At 44.7% G+C, this 27,551-nt stretch overlaps 2 protein-coding genes and 1 non-coding gene across 4 annotated transcripts; all 3 read left to right on the top strand.

The window, feature by feature from the left end:
- The first annotated feature begins 372 nt into the window (after positions 1-372).
- On the top strand, positions 373-6,196 carry LOC105038201 (histone deacetylase HDT2). Its single transcript, XM_010913926.4, has 10 exons — positions 373-529; positions 1,272-1,342; positions 1,435-1,655; positions 1,779-1,798; positions 1,886-1,936; positions 4,424-4,638; positions 4,936-5,019; positions 5,104-5,185; positions 5,661-5,799; positions 5,899-6,196. The coding sequence occupies exons 1-10, from the start codon at positions 517-519 to the stop codon at positions 5,960-5,962; spliced, it is 960 nt and encodes a 319-aa protein (XP_010912228.1). The 5' UTR covers positions 373-516; the 3' UTR covers positions 5,963-6,196.
- A 13,208-nt stretch (positions 6,197-19,404) lies between these two features.
- TRNAL-UAA (transfer RNA leucine (anticodon UAA)) lies at positions 19,405-19,486 on the top strand. The gene has a single exon. It is a non-coding gene; the product is annotated as a tRNA-Leu (tRNA).
- Positions 19,487-20,605: 1,119 nt separating this feature from the next.
- LOC105038200 (peroxiredoxin-2E-1, chloroplastic) lies at positions 20,606-27,168 on the top strand. 2 transcript variants are annotated; one of them, XM_073257900.1, is made up of 2 exons: positions 20,606-21,603; positions 26,891-27,168. In XM_073257900.1, exon 1 carries the CDS (start codon positions 20,855-20,857, stop codon positions 21,542-21,544), a length of 690 nt encoding a protein of 229 aa, XP_073114001.1. In that variant the 5' UTR covers positions 20,606-20,854; the 3' UTR covers positions 21,545-21,603; positions 26,891-27,168. The 2 variants fall into 2 exon arrangements, with proteins under 2 accessions (XP_073114001.1, XP_073113998.1); XM_073257897.1 differs by lacking the exon at positions 26,891-27,168 and adding an exon at positions 23,605-23,937.
- The last annotated feature ends 383 nt before the right edge of the window (positions 27,169-27,551 follow it).

Here is a 27,551-nt window from a genome sequence, read left to right as displayed (position 1 = left end):
TTTTAGTATTAAAAAAATTATATTAAAAAATATATTTATAAATTTAATCATATTTTTATATAAATTTATTTTCAATTAAATATAGTAATTTTTTAATATTATTTTTTAGAATAATTTTTGTATCGATTGAATACAATAAAAAATATTTTTTTATAATTATATTTTAAATAAATAATTATTAAAAATCTTCGGATTATCTCGTAAATTGATATATACCAACCAAAGGGTCCTAAAATTTTTAGGCCACACCCGGAGATTCCAGTAGGCAATGGAAGGTTCTAGATCACCGCAACCAGCATCGGGAACACGAGATGGAGGGCGGCGGCAGCTCGCAGTTGTGGATGATTCGTAAAGCGCAACGGACGGCGGAGATCCTCTAGCCGAGGGTGTAGGGGGGCGCTACAAACCCTAGCTCCTGTTCCAATAAATCATGCGGCTCCTTCCGCCCCGCAGCTCTCTCACTCGCGCTCTCCTCTGCTCTGCTCTCTGCCGCATCTTGCCCCTCCCCTTCGATCGATGGAGTTCTGGGGTAAGCGCTCTCCTCCCTTCCACTCGCGCTCTCCTTTTCACATCGCATGCGTGTCTGCTTGAGCATGGCGGCTTCCCTCTTTTGCTTTATTTTTTTTTTATTTTTTTATTTTTTGCTGTTAATCCCGTTATCTGGTTTCGGCCTATGTTCTTTCTTCTCTATGCTGCTATTATTATTTCCCTTTTTTTATTGGTACATTATTATTATTTCCCTTCAAGTTTTAGGTGTTTGCTCCATTATTCTTCCTGGATTATTTCTGTCTATTGATGATGATCACGTTGCAATGACCTGCATCGTCGTTATTCCATTATATTTTATCTATTTCATGTTCTGATAATTGTGTGAAGTCTTCGTCTCTCTCGTTTCCATTGCTGTTTGACGCTTTGATTTTGGGCGTCGCTGCCTCTCCGTGGTCTGCCCTCGCGGATCTCAGTTTTATTTCTCGAGGACTTTTCGGCTAACGGTACTATTTTGCGATTATGGGTTCGACTCGGTGCCCGGGATTTATTTTGTTTTTCCACTTCAATATATTGACTCCACAATCATTTCAAGAGTTTTGATCGTTTTGCGGAAACCACTTCAATGCAGTTCTTCTTCTTTCCACCTTGATTTTAAGCATCCTGGTTGATCTGAATCTTGTGCTCGTGAACTGGGAACTGTTATTCCTCATTCTTTCTATGCTGTATATTTAATGAGGTTATACCCTCGACCTCCTCTTGAGTTTCCCTGCTATGAGTTTCAGGTGTGGAGGTCAAACCTGGGCAAACTGTTAAGTGCGATCCTGGAGACATCAAATATTTGCATCTGTCACAGGTTGCTGCTGCTGCTTTGCTCTCTCTCTTTGTTATGACCCGACATTCGAGAAACCTCATCCTTTAACTTAAGCTTTTCCTCATTCTGTATAGGCATCACTTGGGGAGACGAAGAAGGACAAAGCAGCCGAAAATGTTCCCCTCTTTGTGAAATTCAATGATCAGAAGCTAGTCCTTGGAACTCTCTCTGCAGAGAAATGTGCCCAGATTTCATTTGACTTGGTATTCGAGAAGGAATTTGAATTGTCTCACAGCTCAAAGAATGCCAGTGTGTATTTCTGTGGATACAAGGCGATCGTGCAAGATGCTTTTGGATATCCTTTTCATTTTCCTGTTTATTTGCAATCCCTTTGGTTTGGAAGTACTATGTCCGATTAATTTAACAGTTAAGGTTATTTTGATGTCCTTGACTGTATCTTCTTGTTCTCTTCGATCACTTCTGATGATGACCTTTCAGGTAATCTTCTTCCCCCCGAACTTTGTGAAAAATGCGATCCCCCTACTTACAGGACCTAATGAATTTCTTTCCCTGTAACATTTGCAGATGATGAATCTGATTCTGAAGATGATCTGCAGATTGGCCAAAAACAAAATGGTATGATCTTTCTGGATGTTAAATGCGATTATGGTTTATATATGCCTTGAAACTGCAGTGGATAAGAAATAATTTTGGTAGGGGCTGTATGAAGCGATATGCTTACCTTTTAAGGTTTTTATGATTATGTGATTCAATAGGGCTTATTGAATTTTTTGGCCTGCAGTCATATAACTGGTTTGTACTTTTAATGTAGTCATGTAATTACTTGATAACATTATCAGTTTGTTAGCATCTGCTGGTGAATTCTTATTTTCTTTGATTATTGATGTTTTTGTAGTTGTCAGAACACTTCTTTTAAGTAAGCATAACTAATCTGATGGGACTAATGTGGAACATCTTGTTGATGATAAATTGAGACCCGTCAGAGGTTCCATCTGAAAAACCATTCTGTCTGGTGCCAAACAACTGCTGAGAGCACAACTTTTTAGGTATATGGATAGGATTAGTGTTTCAGTGATATGCAACACCACTTGTTGTTGATATATATTGGTGAAAGCTCATTCATTCTGTAGTTACTGTTGTTCTGCTTATCAATGAAACTGCCTTCAGCAAACCTAGTTTGATGGGATCAATGTAAAATAATGACTAGTAAGGAGTCAAGACTGCAAATGAGATTAATTTGAAACACAATTTAAGATCTGATATGAATCACTCATCGATGAAATGGCCATCATGGTTTTTTGAATTGTTGCCTAGTAATTTATTGATCTTTATTTTTTGGTTTGCATAGAGTCAAGAGTGGACCACTCAGAGTTTCAGCCCCTTGACTTCACCACATTGCTGATATAAGGTTATTATATGAGATGATACTACATATATGCCCGAAGGTGGTCCACCTAATACTAAATGCATATACAGCACTTTTAACGTTCTGCAGCTCCTTATGCAGCTCTTCTAGCACTATGAGCCACATATGCAGCCTACTCTTCTGTGAGCCATGTAGATGAAACTGGTTCAGTCTGATGGTTTGGGTTTTTTCTTGTTTCGGATTTGGTTTTAGGTGTGCCTGATGCAGGTACTAATAACTTTTAATATGTTAAAATTTATCATAACTATTGCTATTGGACATAACGTGCTAGGTACTAATTATTAGTGGTTACTGATATTGCTATTATTTGTCCAAAAAAACATTGCTAACATAATTTCTGTTTTTTATAGTATTTATTTTACTTTATTATTATTTTTAATAGTTAAGAGTAGTAATTATGTATGTATCCGCATATGTAGCCAACATACTGTATGTACCACCTGCATGCCACAACCATCTTCTAACACACTGTTTATGTCATTTGTTGACATAATTTAGCAACATGCCTTGCCTTTTTGTCTCCTTTTTCCTTTGCTTTAAGGAGAGGTGCATTTTATGACGGAATATGGCCTTAACTTTTTAAACTTTCTTTCTGGGCTTATAGTGTAGTTCTTAAACCAGGTATCATGTCATATCTTGTGTTCCCATTCAATCAACCTACGGTTGCAATACTATTTCTTTAACTTTTATCTTATTGCGAGTTGCCTGTATTTTTTTTTAATTTATCACGTGCCCATGTTCTATAAGCTCTCCTGCTTCAAATGCATCAGATGGTTTTTCACCAATATCTCCTCTTTATGCAATACGTATTAAAAATTTTATCATGTTCTAATGCTGACAACCCAGAGTTAAATTTGACATGCAACTTTAGCGTTCTGTTCAGTTTTCCCACTACTGGTTGCTGGTTATATTGATACCGGACATGTGCTATACATTTGAAAATGACTGACAAACTGGGTAGGACTGTTATTTTTCCTCCCCATAATTTAGCAGTGACTTGCCCTCCTACCGAGTATGAGAGATGTCTAAGTGTTTTGAATGTCTGAGAAATGTTTTTGCAGTTTCTGTGATATACCGGTATAGAAGTATTTGAAACTTTTAAGATTTTTAGATGCCCCTATCCCAATGGAAAGTTTGACATACAATTCAACTATTTCATGTCTGTTGGGTATCTAAAAGCTGTGGTCTGGCTGATCTCCTGCATATGAATTCAGCAACACCTTCATCACTTATTTTTTGAGTATCATTAGCTGGACACCAGTTATTTTAATCTTCTAGCAATGTGATACTTCTTCCAGTATTGCCTGATGGGTACTCGATGGTTATTGGCCATATCTGGTTCTGACTTGAAGTGAAGCACTGAATTAGCAGGAATAATGATGTGCGGTCACATGTCTGGGAGTCCAAGAAGCATTTCCTTTGTTGTTAAGCCATTTGCTCCTTCGATTTACTAATGACCTTGCTGAAGCTGAAATAGACTAACTTAATTATAATCATAAAGAATAAATTTTATATTGGTGTCCATGCCTTACTAGTGATGTTAATTGTTGAAATTATTGCTCTGCCTTCCACTTCATTAACTTTGTTTTATGATTCCCACTTCTGTGCTTTTACCTTCTTGCTTCTTGGTTCTTTCGCTGATAGTTTTTTATATGTATTACAATTGGTACAATCAGGCAAGCTCAATGTCAAGGGTGAGCAGGGCAAATCTGCCACAGGAAAGGTTGGCAATAAGGTGGATGCTCCTCCTGCTAAGCCCAAGGCTAAGGTGGAGGAACCAGTAAAGGCTGATAAGCTGAAGGCAGCCGAGGATGATGAAGATGATGAGGATGAGGAAGATGATGAGGATGAGGAGGAAGATGACTCTGAAGACGTATCTGATGAAGATGAGGTCTGTCTGAATTTTTACATACTCTTTTCTGATCAATCAGCATTAGCCTTTGTGCCATTCACATTCCTGTTACCTTTGTTATGTGCTAAGGAGCACTACCCTGTATGCTCTCTTGGGTCTTTAGATGCATCAAAAAAGAATTGGAACGTAAAGCACTTAGGAATTTTTTTTTTTTTTTTTTAAGTTGATAAAGCCAAAAGTTGAGCATTGATCATTATGTAATTCTTGGATGGGCTTTCTACAACAATAATTTCTTTATTCTGGGAAATCTTACTAATATATATGTTTTTGATTCAGGACATGGCTGAAGCTCTGGGTGACAGTGATGATGAAGATGAGGATGAGGACTCAGAGGAGGAAGATAAAGTTACACCCAAGAAGGTAATCAGTGTGGATCCTCTTTTTAATTGCACTAATTCGGTAATGTTGCTGAGAAGATTGTTCATTCCGCAATTCACTGTGTAGGCTGAAACTGGCAAGAAGAGAGCAGCGGACTCAGCTTCGAAGACACCTGGTTTGGTAAAGAAGGCAAAAATTGAGAAAACAGGTTAGTTTCCGGCTTATTAACCATCAATCTTCATGTCTGTACATGCTCATGTGAAAGCTCCTTATGGTTGCATCCTCATAGTTCGGTACTTGCTATGTACTGTAGACTTTTTTTTGCTGAAATGTTCAAAAGAATTATAATATTTAAAAATCAGAAATAAATTGTCCAAAATAAACATGTTGACCAATAGCAATGATTATAGATGTGGCAGGAATCATGGGGATTGTTGAAACAAGACCACAACCACCAACACATATTACCATGCCTTTTAATCTATGATTTCCAATTTAGTTGAGAATATTTGACGAGCATGTTACAAATTATATTGATAATTTTTATAATCTTTTTGTCGTTGTAACAATTGTAACTATGACTTGGAGAATCATTTTGTGGATCAAAGAGGACATGTATAGTTTGAAATTTTCAATAATTTTGGTAATACTATTGCTGTGTCATTGAAATTTACTCTATACAGGTGCTGCTGATGGGAAGAAAGGTCAAACGGCAACTCCAACCCCTGGTAAAAAGTTTGAGAAAACACCTGCAGAAAGTGACAAATCGAAGCAGCAGACCCCTAAATCCTCTGGATCAGTGAGCTGCAAGTCATGTTCCAAGTACGTCCCATGCCGTTTGTATTTCCTAGATTCTATATTTCTGTTACCTAAATGCAATGGTGCCTAAATTGTTATATTTTTTAATGGTTTCCTTGCTAGAACTTTTGGCTCTGAAAATGCTCTTCAAGCTCATACAAAAGCGAAGCACAGCGGTGGCAAGTAACGGAATTGCGGCACCCCTCAATTTTGTAGTAGTTGACGTAGGGAATGATCGAAGTGGTAGTTGTCGTGGCGTGGAGGATTGGGAACTTGGTTCTGCTTCGAGTTTTGCTGGCTAGTAGTTGAAGGCCTGGGATCAGGAATGCCATTTTTGAGTCTCATTTGATACTGTTCAACTCAGTTTTGTTATGCAACATTTAAAAATACTTTAATGCTTTCTGAAGGATGATGTTTTTTATATGCTGCTCTGTTTGGTTGTATTTTGTCGTGGGCAGATTATTGTCCCCATCTGTATTTGTGCTGGTTTTTCGTTTCGTAGATTTAGGTATTGTTTAGTAGCTGCGCTATTACCGAATATTGGATGTTAAGACATGAGTTCGTTCCTATCCGTGTTTGGCCAACCTGAGTTCGCAGCCCGTGCACGGTCTGCTGTGTGAGCACGGGGCCTAGTCTACGCCCAGGTCGAGAGGGATTATCAAGTAGAGGGAAGGGGAGGTAGAGGAGGGTCTGGGTGCACCAGGATTAGCATGTATATATTTTACTATTATTATTATTCATTGGATGTATTGGAATATTTTAGAGGGAAGGGGAGGTAGAGGAGGGTCTGGATGCACCAGGATTAGCATGTATATGTATTATTATTATTATTATTATTCATTGGATATATTGGAATATTTTATATTTATAAGGCAGGCCTCGGGCCGGGGCGCTCTAAATCTGATTCCAAAGCTCTTGTAGAAGAATGCTGTTGCATGTTTCTTGTGCTAATTGTTACCGTAGATTTCTTTTGTACATAAGAAATGGAAAAAAAAAAAAAGAAAGGATGAACTTAGATTCCGTGTTCCATGGTATTACTAAGACGTCATATTATGCTTTCTATCCCTTCTTTGCGGTAACCTTCAAAGCCATGTTAGAGGCAATCTGTTCCTTGCACGGACCAGTTATTTGCACAACCATAGCTGTTCGTGCTGTAACGTGTCTGGTGTGTGGACGCATGTGGAACCCATTTTCGGAGCAAGAGCACCGACGACGATCGATCAATACATCGTAGGTTTTTTGACAAGGTTTTATAAACCATCCTAATTTTCTTTCATTAGAGTTAGATCGATCGATTTAGCCAAATTTGCCAGTGCAAGTGCCTGTTAAGCGAGATTAAATGAGGCTGTACCCCAAGGCTCCTATGTGCGCTTGTATCTGAATACTGCTGGTTGCGATCTTGAAGAACAACAACGTGCTGGAGCACAGGTAAGCATCAAAGGTTGATCACGTTCGTGTGCACTCAAAAGTCAGGCGGTGCATACCAAACTCAGAAGACAGACCACCGTTCTGGGCTAAACTATTACCATCATTACTATTTCGTTGTTCTTGTTGGCAGATTCTGCCTGCTCTCTTCCCTGTTCTATTGCTCTATTTTGGCTCTCCTTGCAGCGCTACCTCAGCTGGGCTTCTGTTTCTTCTCCCAATGTTGCAGCAGTTCGGAAGAACGACGAAACAAGAAAAAAAATAATTAGAGCATACAATATTGATATTGTTGGGATATACCGATCGATCCTGATGCCGACTCACGACGGATTACGATGCCGACCCATTCTCGACGCCGACTCACCGATGGGTCCCGATGCCGACCCATCCTCGAGGATGGACCAACCGACTTTACCCGTCTGACGACGGACAACACTAACGATAACTACCGATCATGCCCGGCCGGAACGTGTCGGCCTAACAGGCCAACACTGTCTCCGATCGTCTGAAAGCCGATCTCACATCACCGACTCCCTGTCAGCTTGGACAACCGGCCCCCGACCTCTACAGGCCTTTCTGGATGCCGAACGAGCGGCGTGGGCTGCAGTCCTATCAAGGACATGCCGTGCCACCGCCGTGGGGCGCTGTCCTGCCAAGGACGCGAATTAATTTTTAAGACCTGTCAGCTCGTCAACGACGTGACAACCCCCGACGATTTGACAACTCTTTAGTTGTCTACATCACCGACGGCGGGACCATACCACCTCCTACTATAAAACGAGGTAAGGCAGCAGCTTGAGGGGGGCTTTTCTCTCTCTCTCGCTCTCTCCACCGCTGAGTCCCCTGATTCCTCTCTACTGTTGTCTAGTCTCCTCTCTGACTTGATCGTCGGAGGGTCCCCGCCGGAGGTATCTCCGGTCAGTGTGAACTTTCCTTTGCAGGTGCTCGTTCTCGGTGATCAGGAGACGAGGGGATTGGCCGCAACAGGTTTGGTGCGCCAGGAAGGGGCGGTACGACCGGCATACGACCTCCACGGAGTTCGAAGAACCTTTTCGAGATGACGAGGACAAGGGCTCAGCGATCGAGAGCCACCGGATCGGCGAGACGCTCTTCCCATCGGGGAGAGGCTTCTCCACCATTCCCCACCGCAAAGCCTAGCTCTTCCCATCCTACGGTGATCCCGGAGGCGCAGATCGCAGCGATCGTGCGGCAGATGACCGTGCTGACGGACGCGGTCAAAAGCCTGCAACCCATCCGGTTGCTGCGCTCGCCAGCGGAGCAATCGGCGGCGCGTCCGATGCCCTCCAGGAGCAGCCGCCGACGCCCGCGTCGGTCTTCGTCTCCTCGGGAGCGGCGGTCGCAGCGCTCCCACCGAGAGGAAGAGAGGCGGCCATGGCATGATGCCCGTCGATCTCGACGACTGACCCCTTCTCAGCTGGAACGAGCAAGGAAGGAGAAGCGGCCGCGAACACCGTCCGCCTCCCTCTCGGATTCATCAGGAGACTCCACCCCTGGGGTCTCTCAGCACCGACGGGCCGACGACTACGAACGTAGGTTTGAAGAAATCGACTGTCGGCTTGCCCAGTTGCAGGTGGACGGACAGAAGTCCTCGAACGACATCGACTTCCAGACCGCCCAACCTCTCTCTCGACTCATCCTCGACGAACCGATCTCCGGTCGGTTCAAGATGTCACACGTGAAGCCTTACGACGGCTCCACCGACCCAGTTGACCACCTGGAGAGCTACAAGGCTCTTATGACGATCCAGGGGGCAACCGATGCTCTTCTTTGCGTCGGCTTTCCTGCCACACTTCGCAAAGCAGCCAGGGCCTGGTACTCCGGTCTTCGCCTGAGAAGTATCCACTCCTTTGGACAGCTCGAGCACTCCTTCGTGGCCCACTTCAACACCAGTCGGAAGCCACCACGAACTTCAGACAGCCTTTTCTCCCTCAAACAGGGAGAAAACGAGATGCTCCGACACTTCGTGGCACGATTTAACACGGCCACGCTTGAGGTCCGAGACCTCAATGAAGACATGGCCATCTCGGCCATGAAGCAGGGGCTGAGGACATCCCGATTCACATACTCCTTGGACAAGACCCTCCCCCGGACGTACGCCGAACTGCTGGAGCGCACGTACAAGTACATGCGCACAGATGAAGGAGCTTCCGACCGGCGCCTGACCGAGTCCAAGGGCCTGAAGGAGAAGCGAAGGAAGGGTCGGGCCCCTGTCGAGCCTATCAGGCCCCCGACCGACAGTCGGGTCTCACCCCCGCAACGGAACCAGAGGTCGCCTCGACGGCGGAGTCCAAGGCCGACGCGTCCCAGGTATGACTCCTATACTCCTCTCTCTGCTCCTCGTGCACAGATTTTGATGAAGATCGAAGGGAAGGAATATCTGTGATGGCCTCCGCCTCTGAAGGCAAAAGGCCTCGACCGACGAAAGTACTGTCGATTCCATCGGGGCCATGGCCACACCACCGAGCAGTGCGTCCAACTCAAGGATGAGATCGAGGCCCTCATACGTTGGGGATATCTCGACAAATTCTGGAGGAACCCGCCGACTTGGCCCGTCACCGACCGATGACCCCAGCCGACTGAAGAAGCAACGACTAACCAGCCTACGGTCGGGGTCATCAATATGATCTCCAAACGACTGGGCCTAGGGACGACTGCTGGAGGGGAGCCGACGAAGAAGCTGCGCCCGGATGATGTAATTACTTTTACAGATGAAGATGTTCGGGGTATCCAAACCCCCCATGACGATGCTGTTGTTGTCTCGACAACAATAGCAAATTATGATGTAAAAAGAATCTTTGTAGATAATGGAAGTTCAACGAACGTTTTGTTTTACTCGACTTTCTCTCGGATGCGACTGTCGGCCGATCGGCTCAAGAGAGTCTCTACGCCCCTGATAGGCTTCGCTGGAGATGCTGTCACGGTGCAAGGGGAAGTTACTTTGCCCGTGACGGCTGGAACCGAACCACGACAAAGCACAGTCCACTTGACCTTTGCGGTCGTCCAAGTGCTCTCGGCCTACAATGCCATACTTGGAAGGCCCGGACTAAACACCCTCAAGGCGATAGTTTCGACGTATCATCTCCTGATTCGGTTTTCGACCAAAAACGGAGTCGGAGAGATGCGCGGGGATCAGCAGCTCGCCCGACGATGCTTTCAGATCTCTGCTCAAAGCGACGAATCAAAGAGCTCCCTGACGGTTGACAAGTTGGACCAACGGGAAGAAGAAGAACGGGGTGAACCGGCCGAACAGCTCGTTCCCATCTCGATAATGGAGAATCCCGAACGAAAGGTATGGGTCGGATCTCAATTATCCGACCCCGAGCGACGATAGTTGGTAGAGCTACTGAAGACCAATGCCGACGTATTCGCTTGGTCGGCAGCGGATATGTCGGGCATCCCCCTGGAGATAATGACACACCGACTCAACATCGACCCAGCAATGAGGCCGGTGAGGTAGAAGAAACGGTCTTTTGCTCCTGAGAGATAGAAGGCCATTGACGAGGAAGTGGATAAGCTACTCGAGGCGGGCTTCATTAGAGAAACTACCTATCCTGACTGGCTCGCCAATGTCGTTATGGTGAAGAAAGCCAACGGGAAGTGGAGGATCTGCATCGACTACACCGATTTGAATCGGGCTTATCCGAAAGATAGCTTCCCACTTCCGAAGATCGACCAGCTGGTGGATGCGACATCCGGTTATCGACTGTTCAGCTTCATGGACGCTTTCGTTGGGTACAACCAGATTCGAATGACGTCTGAGGATGAGGAGCAAACGGCTTTCGTGACCGCCAAGGGCCTTTACTGTTACAGGATAATGCCCTTCGGTCTGAAGAACGCCGGGGCTACTTACCAGCAACTTGTCAACAAGATCTTCAAAGACCAAATCGGGTGCAACATGGAGGTGTACATGGACGACATGCTAGTGAAGAGTGCGCAAACTTCAGATCACGTGCAAGATCTTGAAGAAACCTTCCGCACTCTACGACGACATCGGATGAAGCTGAACCCGACTAAGTGTGCCTTCGGAGTGACCTCGGAGAAGTTCCTCGGATTCCTCATTTCGCAATGAGGAATCGAGGCCAACCCCGAGAAGATCAAAGCAATCGTCGACATGCGACATCTGGACACCAAAAAGGAGGTGCAGCAACTTAACGGAAGGATTATCGCGCTTAGCCGATTTATTTCTCGATCGGCCGAGAGATGCCTCCCGTTCTTCAAAACCCTGAGACAGGCAAAGCACTTCTCTTGGCCGGACGAGTACCGACGAGCCTTCGAAGAACTGAAAAAATATCTGGCTTCTCCGGCCCTACTTGTGAGGCCGAAGGTCGAGGAGGTATTGTATCTTTACTTGGCCACCTCCCCAGAGGCAGTTAGCTCGGTGCTCGTCCGAGAGAACAAGAACCGAGTTCACCAACCGATATATTACGTCAGCAAAGTATTTTACGAAGCCGAGACTCGGTACTCGAAGGCAGAGAAAATGATATTTGCTCTAGTCATTTCGGCACAGTGGTTCCGTCTATACTTCCAGGCGCACACTATCGTGGTCCTCACCAACCAACCCCTAAGAGCAATCCTGCACCGCCCTGACACATCAAGATGGCTGGCAAAGTCGGCTGTGAGACTGAGTGAGTTCGACATTCAATACCGACCGCGATCTGCTCTGAAAGCCCAGGTCCTGGCCGACTTTGTCGCGGAATGCCCGATGACCGATCGAGCATTGGGAGAGGGGAGCCCCGAAGAGGTTGGGACCTCTGAATGTGACCCCGATTCAACCTGGGTGTTGCACATCGACGGAGCCTCCAACGCTCGAGGGAGCGGGGCTGGGTTCCTGCTCACCAACTCGGAGGGAGTGGTTACCGAGCACGCCCTCCGGTTCGACTTCAAGGCCTCCAACAACTAAGCCGAATATGAGGCACTCATCGCGGGCTTGAGGTTGGCACTGGAGCTCGGGGTTGACCGCCTCAAAGTCTTCTCCGACTCTCAACTGATCATCGGACAGGTCAAAGGCGAGTTCGAAGTGCGGGATCCGACCATGGCCAAATATCACCAAAAAGTAAAAGATCTCGTAGCACCCTTCGAGTACTTCGAGATCTTCCACATCCCCAGGGCGGAAAATGCTCGGGCAGACGCACTCTCTAGGCTCGCGACATCCGACTACGGCACCTTGGGCCGGACATTCATAGAAAGTCTTGAACAACCGAGCGTCGATAAGATTGAAGAGGTGCTGCAATTGGTGACAGAGCCAAATTGGATGGATCTGATCACCCAGTATCTGACCGACGGAACTAGCCCTGAAGACCCTGCGGAAGCCAAACGACTCCGGTGGGCGGCTTCCCAGTATGTGGTGGTGGACGGCCGACTATACAAAAGATCGTTCTCTCTTCCCTTGCTGAAGTGCCTGGGGCCGACCGACGCGGACTATGCCCTCAGAGAAGTACATGAAGGGATCTGCGGTAATCACTTGGGGGGCAAATCCTTGGCTTACAAAGTCCTGCGATAGGGTTACTATTGGCCCACTATGAAGAAGGACACGGCTGAATTGGTTCGGAGGTGCGAACCGTGCCAAAGGTATGCCAACATACAACACCGATCCGCCAGCCAGCTTACTCCAGTCGTCGCCCCGTGGCCCTTCGCCCAGTAGGGAATCGACATACTCGGACCTTTTTCTCTGGCATCCGGTCAACGGAAGTTCATAGTCGTCGCAATCGACTACTTCACCAAGTGGGTGGAAGCCGAACCTCTGGTGCAAATTACTGAGCGAAAGATGGAGGACTTCGTCCAGAAGTCTGTCATCTTCAGGTTCGGATTGCCGCACACTATTATCACCGATAATGGACGGCAATTCAACAACCAAGACTTCAGAGACTTCTGTGCAAGATTTTGAATCACGCACCGACTGACCTCGGTCAGGCATCCACAGTCCAACGGTGAGGTCGAGGTGACCAATCGGACCATTCTGCATAAACTAAAGATCCGACTAAATGAAGCCAAAGGCCTATGGGTCGAAGAATTGAACTCTGTCTTGTGGGCGTACCGGACGACGCCCCGTGTCCCAACTAGAGAATCTCCCTTCAACTTAGCCTACGGAACGGAAGCCATGATCCCGCTAGAGATCGGGTTACCATCATCCAGAGTCGAGCAGTATCGCGAGCCGGACAACTCCGAGTGTCGGAGAGCCGACTTAGACCTCTTGCCCGAACTCCGACGCGAGGTGCAACTCCGTATGGCTTCCTATCGACAAAAGGTGGTCCGATATTATAACGCCAAGGTCAAACCAAAGCTTTTCAGGCCTGGGGATCTAGTCCTAAGAAAGGCAGAAGTCTCGAAGCCTCTAGACCGAGGGAAGCTAGCTCCGAATTGGGAAGGACCCTACAAGGTGGCGGATGCCTACGGGCCGAAAGCTTACCGACTAGAGACTCTAGAAGGGAACGCCCTTCCCCGGACCTGGAATGCCGACAACCTAAAGTTGTACTACCAATGAACTTCGTATCCCCTCACTTGGAATACAAATTCAATTTCAAAACCTCAGAGTCTGGAATCTGGACTCTTCGACTGTGGGTCGGCGCTCGCCAAGAAGTACGAGCCCCGACGTTCCGACTTGAGCCTAACGTTCCACTGGGGACCAACGGCCCGATCGCCGACGATGCATCGAATGCTTAAAAGGATCGATATATCCACGACGACGGGAGTTACACTCCTTCTACAATTAAAACGATCGGCTGACTTGCCGACTTGGCCCCGGCCGAGAAAGGCAAAGCGCCAACGCGACCAACGTCGCGTTCGCAACTTACCGACCAGGTCACGGTCGGTCGAAGGATATTCGGCTTACCGCCGTTTATCACACGGTGCGACGTAAGTACCCGACCTAGGTCTGGATAATGAAAACTCGACTTGTCATCATTTCTCTGACTAAATGCGTCGGATGCCATCCGACTGATCACATCAGACGACATTCGACCCTACGCAATGATCGGGTCATCGGGGTGTGCCCGAAGGTCGGTCGGCCTTCGACTCAACCAACGTGCCCGACTCATGTTGGGACGACGCACATTCGACTTTAACCTTCGACTCATGATCGGGCGACGGATGTTCGGCTCAGGCCCTCGACGGGCGCACACCACGACCGTCGGACGGACGGTCTGTAATCGAAATTTACTTTGCCTTTTCCATGGCGTGCGTTACCGACTATCACGACTAACGACTTAGGGTTTATCGAGTGACCTAACATGGCATGTCGGGTCTACGACTCTGTGACTCTAAGTCAGAGCACATCTAAACATACGAAGGGAAGAAGTTGAAAATACTTAATTTCATCAAGTCTACAAAATTGGGCCGAAGCCCGATTACAAGTATGTAAAGCGAAGCAAAAAGTGACAAGACTCCGATCATTCTTCGGAGTCGACCTCTTCGATCGAGAGGAGCTCGGGGACGGCCGGTGTATCCACTCTGATCGGCACTGGGTCGGAGGTCGGAGTCGGGTCGGAGGTCGGAGCTAGGTCGGAGGTCGGAGCTAGGTCGGAGGTCGGAGCCGTCTCCTCTTTGGCGATTTGCTCTGAGATGGTTTCCTCCACCGCAGTAGCGTCTCCCGATGATGGGTCGGCCACCTCTTCTGTGGCTTGGTCCTCGGGTCCCGGGGGGACAATGCCGCTGAGGTCGAGCTCCGGGTACAAGGCTTGGACTGCATCCCGAGCGTCTTCGTACCCAACCCGGTACGACGCGAAGCCGCTTTCTAGGAGTTCCTCTCGATATGTGTCGGAGCCGCGAAAGTCTTCCACCACCCGATCCAATGACTCCTTCGCCGACCTCGCCTCTACCTCTGCCCGATCGAACGACTCCTTCGTCGACTCCGCCTCCACTTTCGCTATGTCGGCGTCGGCTTAGGCAATTGACAAGTCCTCCTCTACCTTGGCAAGATTCTCCAGGCTGACCCGGAGCTGCTCGCGTTCGGCCTCGAGTTCGACGACGGTGCCGTCCCGCTCGTGCCGCAGTCGGTGAGCGGTCCGACCCTTGCACTTGGCTTCCCCGCGGGCCGACTTAAGTTCGGCCCCGAGATGAGAGATCTCGTCTTCAAGCCTCGCCTCTCGGTCGGTCGACAGCTTCAACTGCTCGACCAGTACCGCCTTTTCGATTTCAACGATCGTCGCCCTGTCCTTCCAAACCGTCCGAATATCCTCGAACCTTCGATATTTGGCCTCTAGTTCAGACATAGTGTAAATCAACTGCAAACGAAAACTGACCGTCAGAAAGATGAAATAATAAAGACAGTAATGGAGGAAGGAGGCGAGGCAGAACTTACCCCGATCATGGTCGGATAAAAAGAAGACAACATCTCGGTCACCTGCCGAGCCTTTAGAACCTCCACGTCAGCTGAGAGGAGGGTCCCCTGACATAGTCTCCTGGCCAAATTATGGTAGGTTAGGGCTGACGCTCCTTCGGAGACCCGGGTGCCAGACGACGTGGCGTGACCCCCCGACCTTGGGTCATCAGCGGGGGCCATCGGGGCCTTCCCTCGATCGGCCGCCCAGGCCCGCAGATCGGGGAAGGAAGGGATGCTCGAGCTTGATTGGGCACCCCCCGAGGCAGCAGTGGGCGCCGACGGAGGACGTTCGGGTTCCCGAACAATATCCTGCACCTCCTCCATCGGTGAAACCGTCGATGCTCCATCGGTCATTCCCTCCACTGGCTGCTCCTCCGGTGGCACTGTCGGGGCAGAAAGTGCGATGACCGGCTCCGACTGATCGGCCGCCGACGTGGTGGCGGTCGGCGCTGCTGTCGAGGGTTTATTCGACGGTCGTGAGGGCCCGACCCCGGACGCCGACCTCTTCCTAGCCACATATTGTCGAATTTCGACGTCGGTCGGCCTCATCCTCGGCGGCATACCTGCAATTTCAATAAGAGAATCAGTACATGTTCGGAGATAAACACGAAGCGAAAAGACAACCGATGGATCGGACAGTACCTAGACGGGGGACCAGGCTCAGGCCAGCGTCATAGAGGGCTTGTTCGGTAACAAGCTCCCTCTGCTTCGGTACCGACATGTCTTTGAGTCGGTAGAAATCCTCCCGGTCGTTCGCCTCCACTCGGCTGTTCTCGTTCGTCTCGGTCCGAGGCTCGCCCCAGCGAAAAGAAAAACCCCGAGGAGAAGAAGAGGAAACGAAGAAGAACTGATTCTTCCACCCATGAATGAACGATGGAAGGCCAGTGATGAAAGAAAGACCCTTCTGGAGATTGAAGAGCCACCACCCTCGAGCCTTAGGATGGGGTCGGAGGACAAAGAATGCCCGAAAGAGAGAGATTCGAGGGTTGGTCGGCAAGAGCTGACACAACAGGGCGAAGCTGATTATTAACCAAACTGAGTTCGACGTCAGTTGCGTCGGACAAAGTCCATAATAATCTAGAAGATTCCGAACAAACTCCGAAATCGAAAGCCGAAGACCAGTCTGGAGGTCCTCGATATACAGAGCCACCTGGCCCGCGGGCGGGTTGTTGACCCGTCCTCTGGCCCTAGGGGCGAAGAGTTGGAACTGCTCTGAGATACAATATTGATCCCGAAGTCGATCGACATTCGGCTCCGAAAGTGAGGAGACCTCCACTTCCGGGGTCGACCGAAGATCATCGGTCGGATTCCCCGACCGAGCTTCCCGAGGAGAAGTCCTGGCCATGATGCCAGAACCAAGAAGAAGGAAAAGACAAAGATGAAGAAGGAGAAAGGATTTCAAAAGAAGCAAGAACAAGGCGAATGGAAACACAAGTCTCGGATGGACCTTTCGAAGAATGAAGGTGGAAGCAGCTACCTGGGATGGAGGGAGGACCGCTCGGGCAGAGTCTCCACAGCAAAATCGTGAGAAGTGAGATTTTGGAAACAAGTGACCTCATATATATAGGGCCCCTCGACGGTCGGGATGAGGGCGTGCCGACGAGAACCTCTCGAATGATCGACACGTGGCGGCCCCCAGGCCCTCCTCTAGCCCGACGGTTCGACGCACCCATCCCAGATCGGGCCACGTTGCCTTCATTTGCACGAATGACTCCGGCCCAACGACCTCCCGACATGTGGCAGAAAAACCGCACCTCAGAATTAATTCGCTGACCGCAATCCACGTTCCCGATGGGATGCCTGACGGCGGCCCGCGCTCCCAAGGGAGTGCCAGGCGGTGGTTTGCGTTCCCCAAAAGCTGCCTGACACCAGATCGTCCGACACTGGATCGTCTGACACCAGATCGTCCGACACTGGATCGTCTGACACCAGATCGTCCGACACTAGATCGTTTGACACCGGATCGTCTGACATCGAATCATCGAACATCAGGTCGTCAGGCACCGATTTGTCCAGATTGTCCGCTGGTGAGATCAGCAGAATCAAGGCATGACACAGTGAAGAATCCACTCCTTTCGTCCGACGCCCCTCCTGCGTGGAAACGCGGGCCAACGTGACATCAAGCTCAAGAGTATGGGGGGCAACTGTTGGGATATACCGACCGACCCTGATGCCGACTCACCGATGCCGACTCACCGACGGGTTACGACGCCAACCCATCCTCGACGCCGACTCACCGATGGGTCCCGATGCCGACCCATCCTCGAGGATGGACCGACCGACTTTGCCCGTCTGACGATGGGCAACACTAACGGTAACTACCGATCACGCCCGGTCGGAACGTGTCGGCCTAACAGGCCAACACTGCCTCCGATCGCCTGAAAGCCGATCTCACATCACCGACTCCCTGTCAGCTTGGACAACCGACCCCCGACCTCTACAGGCCTTTCTGGATACCGAACGAGTGGCGTGGGCTGCAGTCCTATTAAGGACATGCCGTGCAACCGCCGAGGGGCGTTGTCCTGCCAGGAAACCTGGGGCGCTGTCCTGCCAAGGACGCGAATTAATTCTTAGGATCTGTCAGCTCATCAACGACGTGACAACTCCCGACGATTTGACAACTCTTTAGTTGTCTACATTATCGATGGCGGGACCATACCACCTCCTACTATAAAACGAGGTAAGGCAGCAGCTTGAGGGGGGCTTTTCTCTCTCTCTCGCTCTCTCCATCGCTGAGTCCCCTGATTCCTCTCTACTGTTGCCTAGTCTCCTCTCTGACTTAACCGTCGGAGGGTCTCCGCCGGAGGCATCTCCGGTCAGTGTGGACTTTCCTTTGCAGGTGCTCGTTCCCGGCGATCAGGCGACGAGGGGATTGGCCACAACAGATATGATTCAATTTATTGATCTAAGTTTTATTATAGAAAATTGGAGATTTAGTGTATGAGATTTTCACATATAACCTTGGTCCTAATTCATCCAATCTCTAGAACACTCAATTATTTTTTTTTTTTTTTTAAAAGATTACAAGATTGTGTGTGTATGTGTGTGTGTGTCTGTATAGTATATGAAGTTGGTTTGAATTCAAATTGGTATTCTACGATGATCAAATTAGTTCGACCCATAGGAACTCCACCTCCACACCCCTAGCTAACTATTCATGAGGCCAAAGTAAGATATAAATGCTGGCCAGAGGATCTTTTCCCTTGGCTTTATATGCTTTACTTGTTGCTCCTCATTCCAAAATATGATCTTTTTTGCCTTTCTATGGTTTACAAATTTGGGACATGCCAGGGTTCCTATTAAAACCCTTCCTAAGCCCCAAGCTTCAACTCTTGGGATAATTGCCTCCTCAACTCTCTAGTAACGGGCCAAAAAAAAGAGAGAAATAACCAACTCTATTTGGAAAGATATAAGTCTTTTTTTTTTTTCATTTATTATGAAATTTACAATCTGATGTTGTTCTTTCAATTGATTTTTCTATTTTTTTTATGAAAGAATAGTGGTGTATAGTAAAATCAATTAATAATGATTCACCAAAATGATCTGTAATATAGAATGTCATCTGGTCCATTGCTCTATTTGCCTTCTGAGACACATGAGAAGCATAAGGAGATACATTAGCTAGCTAACTCCCAAAAATTTGTCAAGTAGTGGATGAAAATCTAATGACTTATTCTATCCAGATATCCACCCAATAACTATTGTAGAGTCTCTTGCTATGAAAATATGGTTGCATGCAGAAAATACAATGCATACCTAAATCTTTCTCATTCTCCCGGACCACCAGCTGATCTTCTTTCTGGGGTAGCGTGTTCGGGCTTTTATCAACGAACAAATTATTAGCAGTCGAACACCCGATACACAACGCTGGTTTGCCCGAGTGGTTAAGGGGAAGACTTAAGATCTTCTGCACATAAGTGCGCATGGGTTCGAACCCCATAGCCAGCATCTATTTTGCGAAAAATTGTCATTTTCTGAAAAATAAGCACCAATCACTTTATAATATATTGATTATCAATTTTCCCAAAAAGTAATTATCAATCTCTGCTTTTCTGGTCTATCCTGCTTTAATAACAACAAAACAATCCAATATTTTTTTCAAAGAAGGAAGCTTACTGACTCATTAGAACAAAATAGTGATTTTGAATAAGCATATAATAATTAGGTGAAATCATCATTTTCTTTCATTTATATCGGAATCATATTCTAACATGGATGTACCATGTTTGCCATTCACATACAATTTTTTTAAGTATTATTTTTATTTTTAAGAATCGTGAACATGTTCCATCCAAATATTCCAACACGAGATGTAATGCATTCTCCTCATATTTGTTCTTATAGCCTCTTTTGGTAACGAGCACACTTGTCAAATATTTTCCTCCAAAGCACCACGACATTCAATGTATGACAATCATTGTGGAAGCATTTGTGGAATTTATTTTGTTGGCATGTTGCCCCTACCCTGATTTCATGTGGTAATGAAATTAGATGCGGCTCTTTGCATATCCTCTTCTTTTAATACAAAATTTTATTTGCTTGTTGAATCTCTTCCAAGCATCTAATGATGATAATTAACAAATTGGTTTGACGTTGCATGAACCAAAGTTGGTTCAAAATATTGTTTGGCTTGATTCTACAATTTCATTGAAAATAATATTTATAAATTTAGTCAATGATCGGATGACAAATGCATGGTTTCGTCCCTTTGTTAACCCTTTGTTAACTTTCTCAACAAAATACCGTGAGATCTTAGAAAAGGGACTTTGTTTTCCCCCAACGAAATATTAAAGGCGAAACACCTTCGGTTAGTTTAACAAAATATAAACAAATATTCTACAGTTGACGAGGCCGTCGGTTTGATGCAAATAGGACGTGATCATGTATGGATTTCTGCCTGCGCGGTCGGTGACCCTGCTTGTCCGTCCAATATTCATACGGTCCCAGACCGGCCTCGTCGGTTTGATGCAAATAGGACGTGATCATGTATGGATTTCTGCCTGCGCGGTCGGTGACCCTGCTTGTCCGTCCAATATTCATACGGTCCCAGACCGCATCCACCGCCCAATAGGCAGGGCCTCTTGCCCGGCTTACGCCCGCGGCTCCGCGCAGAGGGGCGCATCGAGGGCACACGGCGACAAAACCTGGACGTGCCTCCGCCTGCCACCCGTCCCTCGTCAACCATATCTCATATCTCTCCCTCGTTTGCTCCGCTTCCCTAAGAATTCTTATCTCGTATAATCCCCTCACACAGATACTCTCTCCTTCCACCCTCACCCAACTCAAACCCAAACCCTAACCGGAAAGCAGAGAAAGATGGCAGCAGCAGCAGCCTCCCTGACCTGCGCCGGCGCCGCCTTCGCCGCGAAGCTCCTTGCCCCGGTTTCCACCGCTCGCCTCCGCCCCATCTCCAACGCCCGCATCCCTCGCCTCATCTCCTTCCCTCCGCCCCTCCGCTTCCGTCACCACCCGATCAGGCGGATCTCCGCCTCCACCGCCGCCCCTGCCGCGACGACCACCATCGCCGTCGGGGACAAGCTCCCGGACGCCACCCTCGCCTACTTCGACCCCGCCGGGGAGCTCCAGACTGTGACCGTCTCGGAGCTTACCAAGGGCAAGAAGACCATCCTCTTCGGTGTGCCAGGGGCCTTCACCCCGACCTGCTCACAGAAGCACCTTCCCGGATTCGTGGAGAAGGCTGGCGAGCTCAAGGCGAAGGGCGTTGACACCATCGCCTGCGTCTCCGTCAACGATGCCTTCGTGATGCGGGCCTGGAAGGAGAACCTCTCGGTCGGGGACGAGGTTCTGCTGCTCGCCGACGGCAACGGGGAGTTTACGCGCGCCCTCGGCGTGGAGCTGGACCTCCGGGACAAGCCCGTCGGCCTGGGCGTCCGCTCCCGGCGGTACGCGATGCTGGCCGAGGACGGGGTCGTCAAGGTCCTCAACTTGGAGGAGGGCGGGGCTTTCACCTTCAGCAGCGCCGAAGACATGCTCAAGGCCCTCTGAGAGAATGCTCCTCCATCCTCTCCCTTCACCGTTTTTCTTTCTCGCTATCTTCTCCGCAGGTCGGTGGTTCTTTGGTTGTTTTCTTGTTCTTTTTTACCCGCGGTTCCTCTACTCTCTGTTCTCTCTCTTTCGATCAGCTCTATGCTTCTGGTGAATTCGGATGTTCTGTTATCTATCTAGTATAATTTGGCCTGTTTCTGGACGTTCGAATGGTGATTTGGTTGTTCTCAAACATATTTCTTTGATATTTAATATACTATTTGTTGGGCTCCAGGGGAAAACAGCAAAGCAAGATAATAGTTTCATTATACGCACACTCAAAATAATATGCAGAATACGTGTTTGTCAGAGTGCCAAACACACTGGGAAATAAGCCATCGGAAAACCCAATGCTAGCACAAGGTACACTCGTGGAAAAAAAGGGGAAAAAAAAAAATCTGATATAGCATAGACTTAGGTGTGTATGACATAGGTATACGTCTAAAAAACCACATGGGCAAAGTAACTGCTCATCTCTTCCATAGGCTAAATTGTCTTGAACTTTGATTACTTACTGTTGCAAGACTTGCTAATCATCTCTTTGCAAAGGTGCTTCATAATGAGTTGCTTAATCACACTATCTTTTGTATTGAGCAATCATGGTGAGTGAATATTCTTGCTTTTATAGATCTTGAACTGAGACTGCACAAGTGCAAAGATAGGTCATAACAGCAAACTGATGCTTCAGTAGAGGCTATATTACCTCTTCACTTCTGTTAAACCCAAAGTACCCCAACATGACTTTTAGATATAATTATGGGCATGACATCTAGCTATCATTTCACCGGGGCAAAATCTTAAAGTTCACAAGGATACGAATTAGACACCTGCCAAATAGGCATTCCTGAGCTTATCTTGATGTTGTTGTGCACAATCTTATGTGTATGCTCCAATAATATTCAAGCATATTGGTGTTCAGAATTGGATTTGGTGCTCAAGCTTAAGCTACGAATTTGATTGCTGAACGATCCTAACATTCCGTTTGGTTCCTGAATAATTTTAACTTGTATATTTGAATAACTTTATTCAAATATGTAATGGTGCCTTGTTAATCAACCAAAACTTTTAGATCCCTCTTTCGAAATAGTTTTAAATAAATTCTAACTGAATAGGTCTTAAGAAGTTATTTTCAGTTTTTTGAGATCCTAAAAGCATATTGGGGCTTTGCTCAAGAGCCAAAAAAGGTTGCTTGGTTAAATAATACTGAATAAAGCTGTAAAAGTGAACTTTGTTCATGTTTATTCTTATTATTATTTTTTTGGCAACCAAATAAAGCTTAAGTATACTTGACCAACTTAGCACCGGAAAGTTTAGATAAAGAATTCAAGCCTAAGCAAGTCATTCAAGTAAGGTACTCGATGGGGATTGTAATGGATTTTGAGTCTACACAAAGCGAGCAAAGAAGTGTCGAAGCCTTTGATTTAAGTTGGATGATCTGACATTGTGACAGGAGCTTTGCGAATATCATCAAGGATCATTGGAGTTTATCAAGTTTTGGGCCTTAGTTTTTTTTTTTTGGGTGTATTTTAATTATATTTTTTTTGTTTTAGCTATGTTTTCTTTAGCATCAGGTGAAAAGGACTGAAGTTACACAACCAATTTAGTCCCATGCGTTATAAAAGAGTCAAGAGGGCATTTTAGAAATGAAACAAGGGACGACTATCTGCTCATGACATTGTAGCATGAATGGTAATGCTGCAACACTGCGCCTTTTCAAAGGTTTTTTTTTTTTCAAAAGGATTTTTCATGAACATTATATGCAGAACTTTTCATCAATAGAATCAAAGTTCTGTTTCTCTTTTCTCTGTATGTGAAGCATGAAATATGGGTGTGAGGTGCTAGAAAGCAATTCCTTACTGGATCAGTTCAGTTTGAGATCGTTTTGTTTTGTTTTCTTTTCTTCTTCCTTCACAAAAATATCTCCTTGTTGCATATCTGCTATATTACAGCCTAAAGCAAATACCCTTCCATCATTGTTACTGTTCTCTCGTAACAGTCACTTTACAACAACCCTATTTCAGGCCTTGATCTGTCTAAAGCCCGATTCATGTGAGTTCAATCAGATCTGCAGCTTCTATAGAGAAGTTAGCCCTCTTTCCTTGGTTTTAAAGAACCTTGCAATGAATCGCAAACCCTAAACCTAGTTCTTGGAGTGGGTTGATTCCGACAATATTTGAAAAGCAGGTCTCAGATCTTGGGCTGTCATACATGATGTATAAGCAGGAAAAGATAAAATTCTGGATCTGGACAGCAATTGTAGCATATTCACTGAGGTGAATGAAGATTCATCGCTTTGCAAATTCTTGTAACTTTGGTACTTTTGCTGCAAGATCATATGCTTTATTTGTGAAAAACTATTGTCCCAACCTGATTTCAGTAAGTGGCATTTAGGCATCTATATCAAGTATCTTCTTGACAATATAATATGGTATAATTTGAGTCCCAAGCCAAATAGCTTTTTAATTTCAATTTTAGATTGCTGTTTAGCGTTGCATAGCATAATATTGTCAGATATCTGTATCCATAGCATTTAAGTTTGTACAAGTTTGAGTTAGGATTTGTCATATTTATGTGTTACTAAATTCTACATTAGTACTGCAATAAGGTAATCAAGCACGACTCTGAAATAAGTTCAATTTATATTGATTAAACATGAACCTCTAGCATAGCACAACCATATATAATAAAAACTGGAGTACATTTGGCACGATTTCTGGCAGCAAGTTTACCACTCAAATTAAATGCCTGCACCTATCCAAAATTTGGAGTTTGAGCTTCGGAACCGAATGTCTTCCAATGGTACGAGAAAATTCAGATTTATGCATAGCACGGACATGGAGGTGGGCACCCCAACCTATGAGATTTGGATGGAAATTGATACTCGTGGAAAATTGGAAACTTGTAGGCTCGAATACCAATGTGCGCATGTCCAAATGGGTTTTTGGTCACGTTTAGGGTTCGTTCTTCTATATAAAAAATTTATCTAGAAATCTGTATTTTTCTGGATTAGTATTTTCTAGACAATATTTAGACAAAAAAATAATTTATACATGTTCTTTTATACATTGAAAAATGAATCAGGAATTTGTTATCCATGATCTTTTACATTACTAATTGTCTGGATAAGTTGCTAAGATCTATCTATGCTTTTCATAATACTCTTTATTATATAAATATTATTATATATAATAGTATAATATATTATAATATATTATTATTATAGTATATAATAATATATTATAGTATATAATAATATAATATATTGTTATATTATTATTATAATATATTAATATATAATAATATATCATATTTTTATGGAATTATATTATTAAAATATATTATAATAATATAATATATTATATTATACTATATTAAACTATAATATAGTATATTATAATATAATATATAAATATTATTATTATAGTATTATATTATTATAATATTGATAATAACATAGTATATTATATTATAATATGTAATATAAATATTATTATATATTATATTATATTATTATTATTATGATATAGTATATTATAATATATTTTATTATTATATTATATTGTTATTACAATTATAAGGCTAAGGGTATATTAAGAATAAATTAAAAATATTACTTTCTTGGTTGATAGAAAAATGATTTAGCCACCTTTTAGGTGGGTAAGATTTTCTTTCATTTTATGGGTAAATGCTATCCAGAAAAAAGTAATTTACCTATTTTATAAAGTGTGAGAACATGAATAAGTTGGTCAATGAAAAAGTTGACTAACTTTTTCATGATATTTATCTATAAAAGAACATATCCTCAAGAGAAAAGCATTGTGTTTTGGTGTAAAGTAATTAATTTTGGAAGTTTCACCTAATGTGAAACAGAGTTCAGATGCATGAGCCTTCTTTGCAGGAGATTCGTAAAAAGACATGCCTGAGAGAAGCAGAAAAAGCAGACTGACATTAGAGAACAAGTTTCAGGTATATATAAGCCTGATGTTATAACCTTACCATAATCACCAAAGCCTTTTCTGAACTACCTACAGTCCACCTTATAAACCATTATTCACTCACCATGCTCTTTTAGTGAAATAAATCTGAGGGAATCAAGCATGGTGTACGACATTGAATATAATTCAGAAAAGCATAACATCATGTACAAGGTAGGTCTGGTAAGCAGCTTCTTTGGTATGTCTTGTCTTTAGAGCGAGCATCTCATTAAAAGGCGTCTCCTTTTTTTTTTCTTTTTTCTTATTGGTAGAAAGGAATCTCTTTGTCGAAAACCTTTCCACTAAAACCAACCCAAACGCGCACAAACAAGAGGAAGAGATTTTTCTACAATATCTTTGGGCAGTCTATTGTGTTTTTGCTCTGCATCTGCAAAATATTGTTCCTGGTAGAAGGTCTCTCCCTTTTGCTGTCTCACTCGTTCACCCATCTACCTGCCATGGCTCATAGAATTTACTACTTTCAAGTTGGGCTTTGCAACCCCTGTTAACCATTGAGATTATCCTGAATACCATGGGACCAACACAAAATTACAACACCACAGTTTGGTTGAGCCTAGAAATTGAGAAAATTTGTGGCAACTAGTCAAAACTTGTTTTCTCAATATGGATTGTGGGTTTTGAAAGAGTTTTGTTGCTTGTTTGGTTACACATGAAATTAGATTATATTGATTATATGAGAACCCGGTAATGGTGGTTGTCGTTCATGGTATCTACTTGTTTACTTGTCACGCTTCTGACCCGAGATTGTGAATCAAGGGTCATGGCAACCGTCGCATACTCATAAAAAACTCTTTCCATAAGCATGCAAGGCATCTTATCATACTATCCTAAAATAAGAGCGGAATAATTAGTCAATAATTTAAATTCAAAATATAACGATTTAAATTTTTTTCTTTAATGTCTCAATAAATTCAACAATGATTCATAGTCCTTACATCAAATTCAATAAGACTTTCAATCGAAAATAAAAGTATAGAGATTTTGCTTCTGATCACTCTTCCATTCATATCTTGTATCATCTTAATTCCTCAACATCTATAAAAATAGTAAAATAGGAGGTAATGAGTTAGACAGCCCAGTAAGCAATGACACTTTTCAACAGATTTCATTAGACATTTAAGTAAATAATCATTTATAGAAAATAAGCATATATAGTTCATTAATTCGAAATCAATTTTTAATTATGCAATATAATTCATGTCAAATTCATTTCTTTTTTCGAAAATTCAAGTTTCTTTCGAGATTTCAATTTCTTTTGTTCTTCAATTCTTTTCGTCAACCATGAGTTATGATCACATTTTTTCTATGGCAGAGTCATAACACCGTGTATCTTTTTGCGGTGAGCTGCGAATTATCTGGCAGCAAAGTCCTTCAGAACCGCTGGTCTCTCTGGCGATTTGTCGCTGGTCTCTCTGGCGACGTAAACCCTCAGGACAAATCAATTGCCAACGTATATGCCCCCATTGGCGGGGTCCTTTACATAGTCAGGTTGTCAATTCATAATGTTTCTTATATCATAATTTTTCATAAATCATGTTTTATATTCTAATTTCGATAATAAAATATATAATCATGTAGTATCGAAATCAATCAATATAATGCATCATGAAATCAATATGTTCAATCATGCTTCATCATAACATTTTAAATAAGATATTTTCATAATAAAATACCATTCATCCAATTCATGTATCATTTCACAAATCATGTCAGAAAAATACATTATAATTTACCGATAAATCTAGAAAAAGTAAAACATTACTTACCTCGAACGCATTCCAATAAATTCACATAATTCTATAAATTTTCTTTCAAAAATTCTGTTCGTAGATTATATCGCGATATTCCATGATCAAACATCCACAATCCTATACAGAATCAATTTCAATAATTAGAAAGAATACGAATACCATATTTCAACAATTTAGATTGGATCCGATCATCTAATTTCATCTAATCAAAAATCTAATTAG

This window comes from Elaeis guineensis, chromosome 1 (genome assembly GCF_000442705.2).
Source record: "Elaeis guineensis isolate ETL-2024a chromosome 1, EG11, whole genome shotgun sequence".
Taxonomy (NCBI): Eukaryota; Viridiplantae; Streptophyta; class Magnoliopsida; order Arecales; family Arecaceae; genus Elaeis; species Elaeis guineensis.
The sequence above is the reverse complement of the archived record's forward strand: the minus strand, read 5'-3'. Positions and strand labels throughout refer to the sequence as shown.

Coding starts and splice junctions, on each gene's coding strand:
- LOC105038201 (XM_010913926.4), top strand. Junction 4,639..4,935: donor ACGTATCTGATGAAGATGAG/GTCTGTCTGAAT, acceptor TTTTTGATTCAG/GACATGGCTGAAGCTCTGGG. Junction 5,020..5,103: donor ATAAAGTTACACCCAAGAAG/GTAATCAGTGTG, acceptor TTCACTGTGTAG/GCTGAAACTGGCAAGAAGAG.
- LOC105038200 (XM_073257900.1), top strand. CDS start 20,855: ATGGCAGCAGCAGCAGCCTCCCTGACCTGCGCCGGCGCCGCCTTCGCC.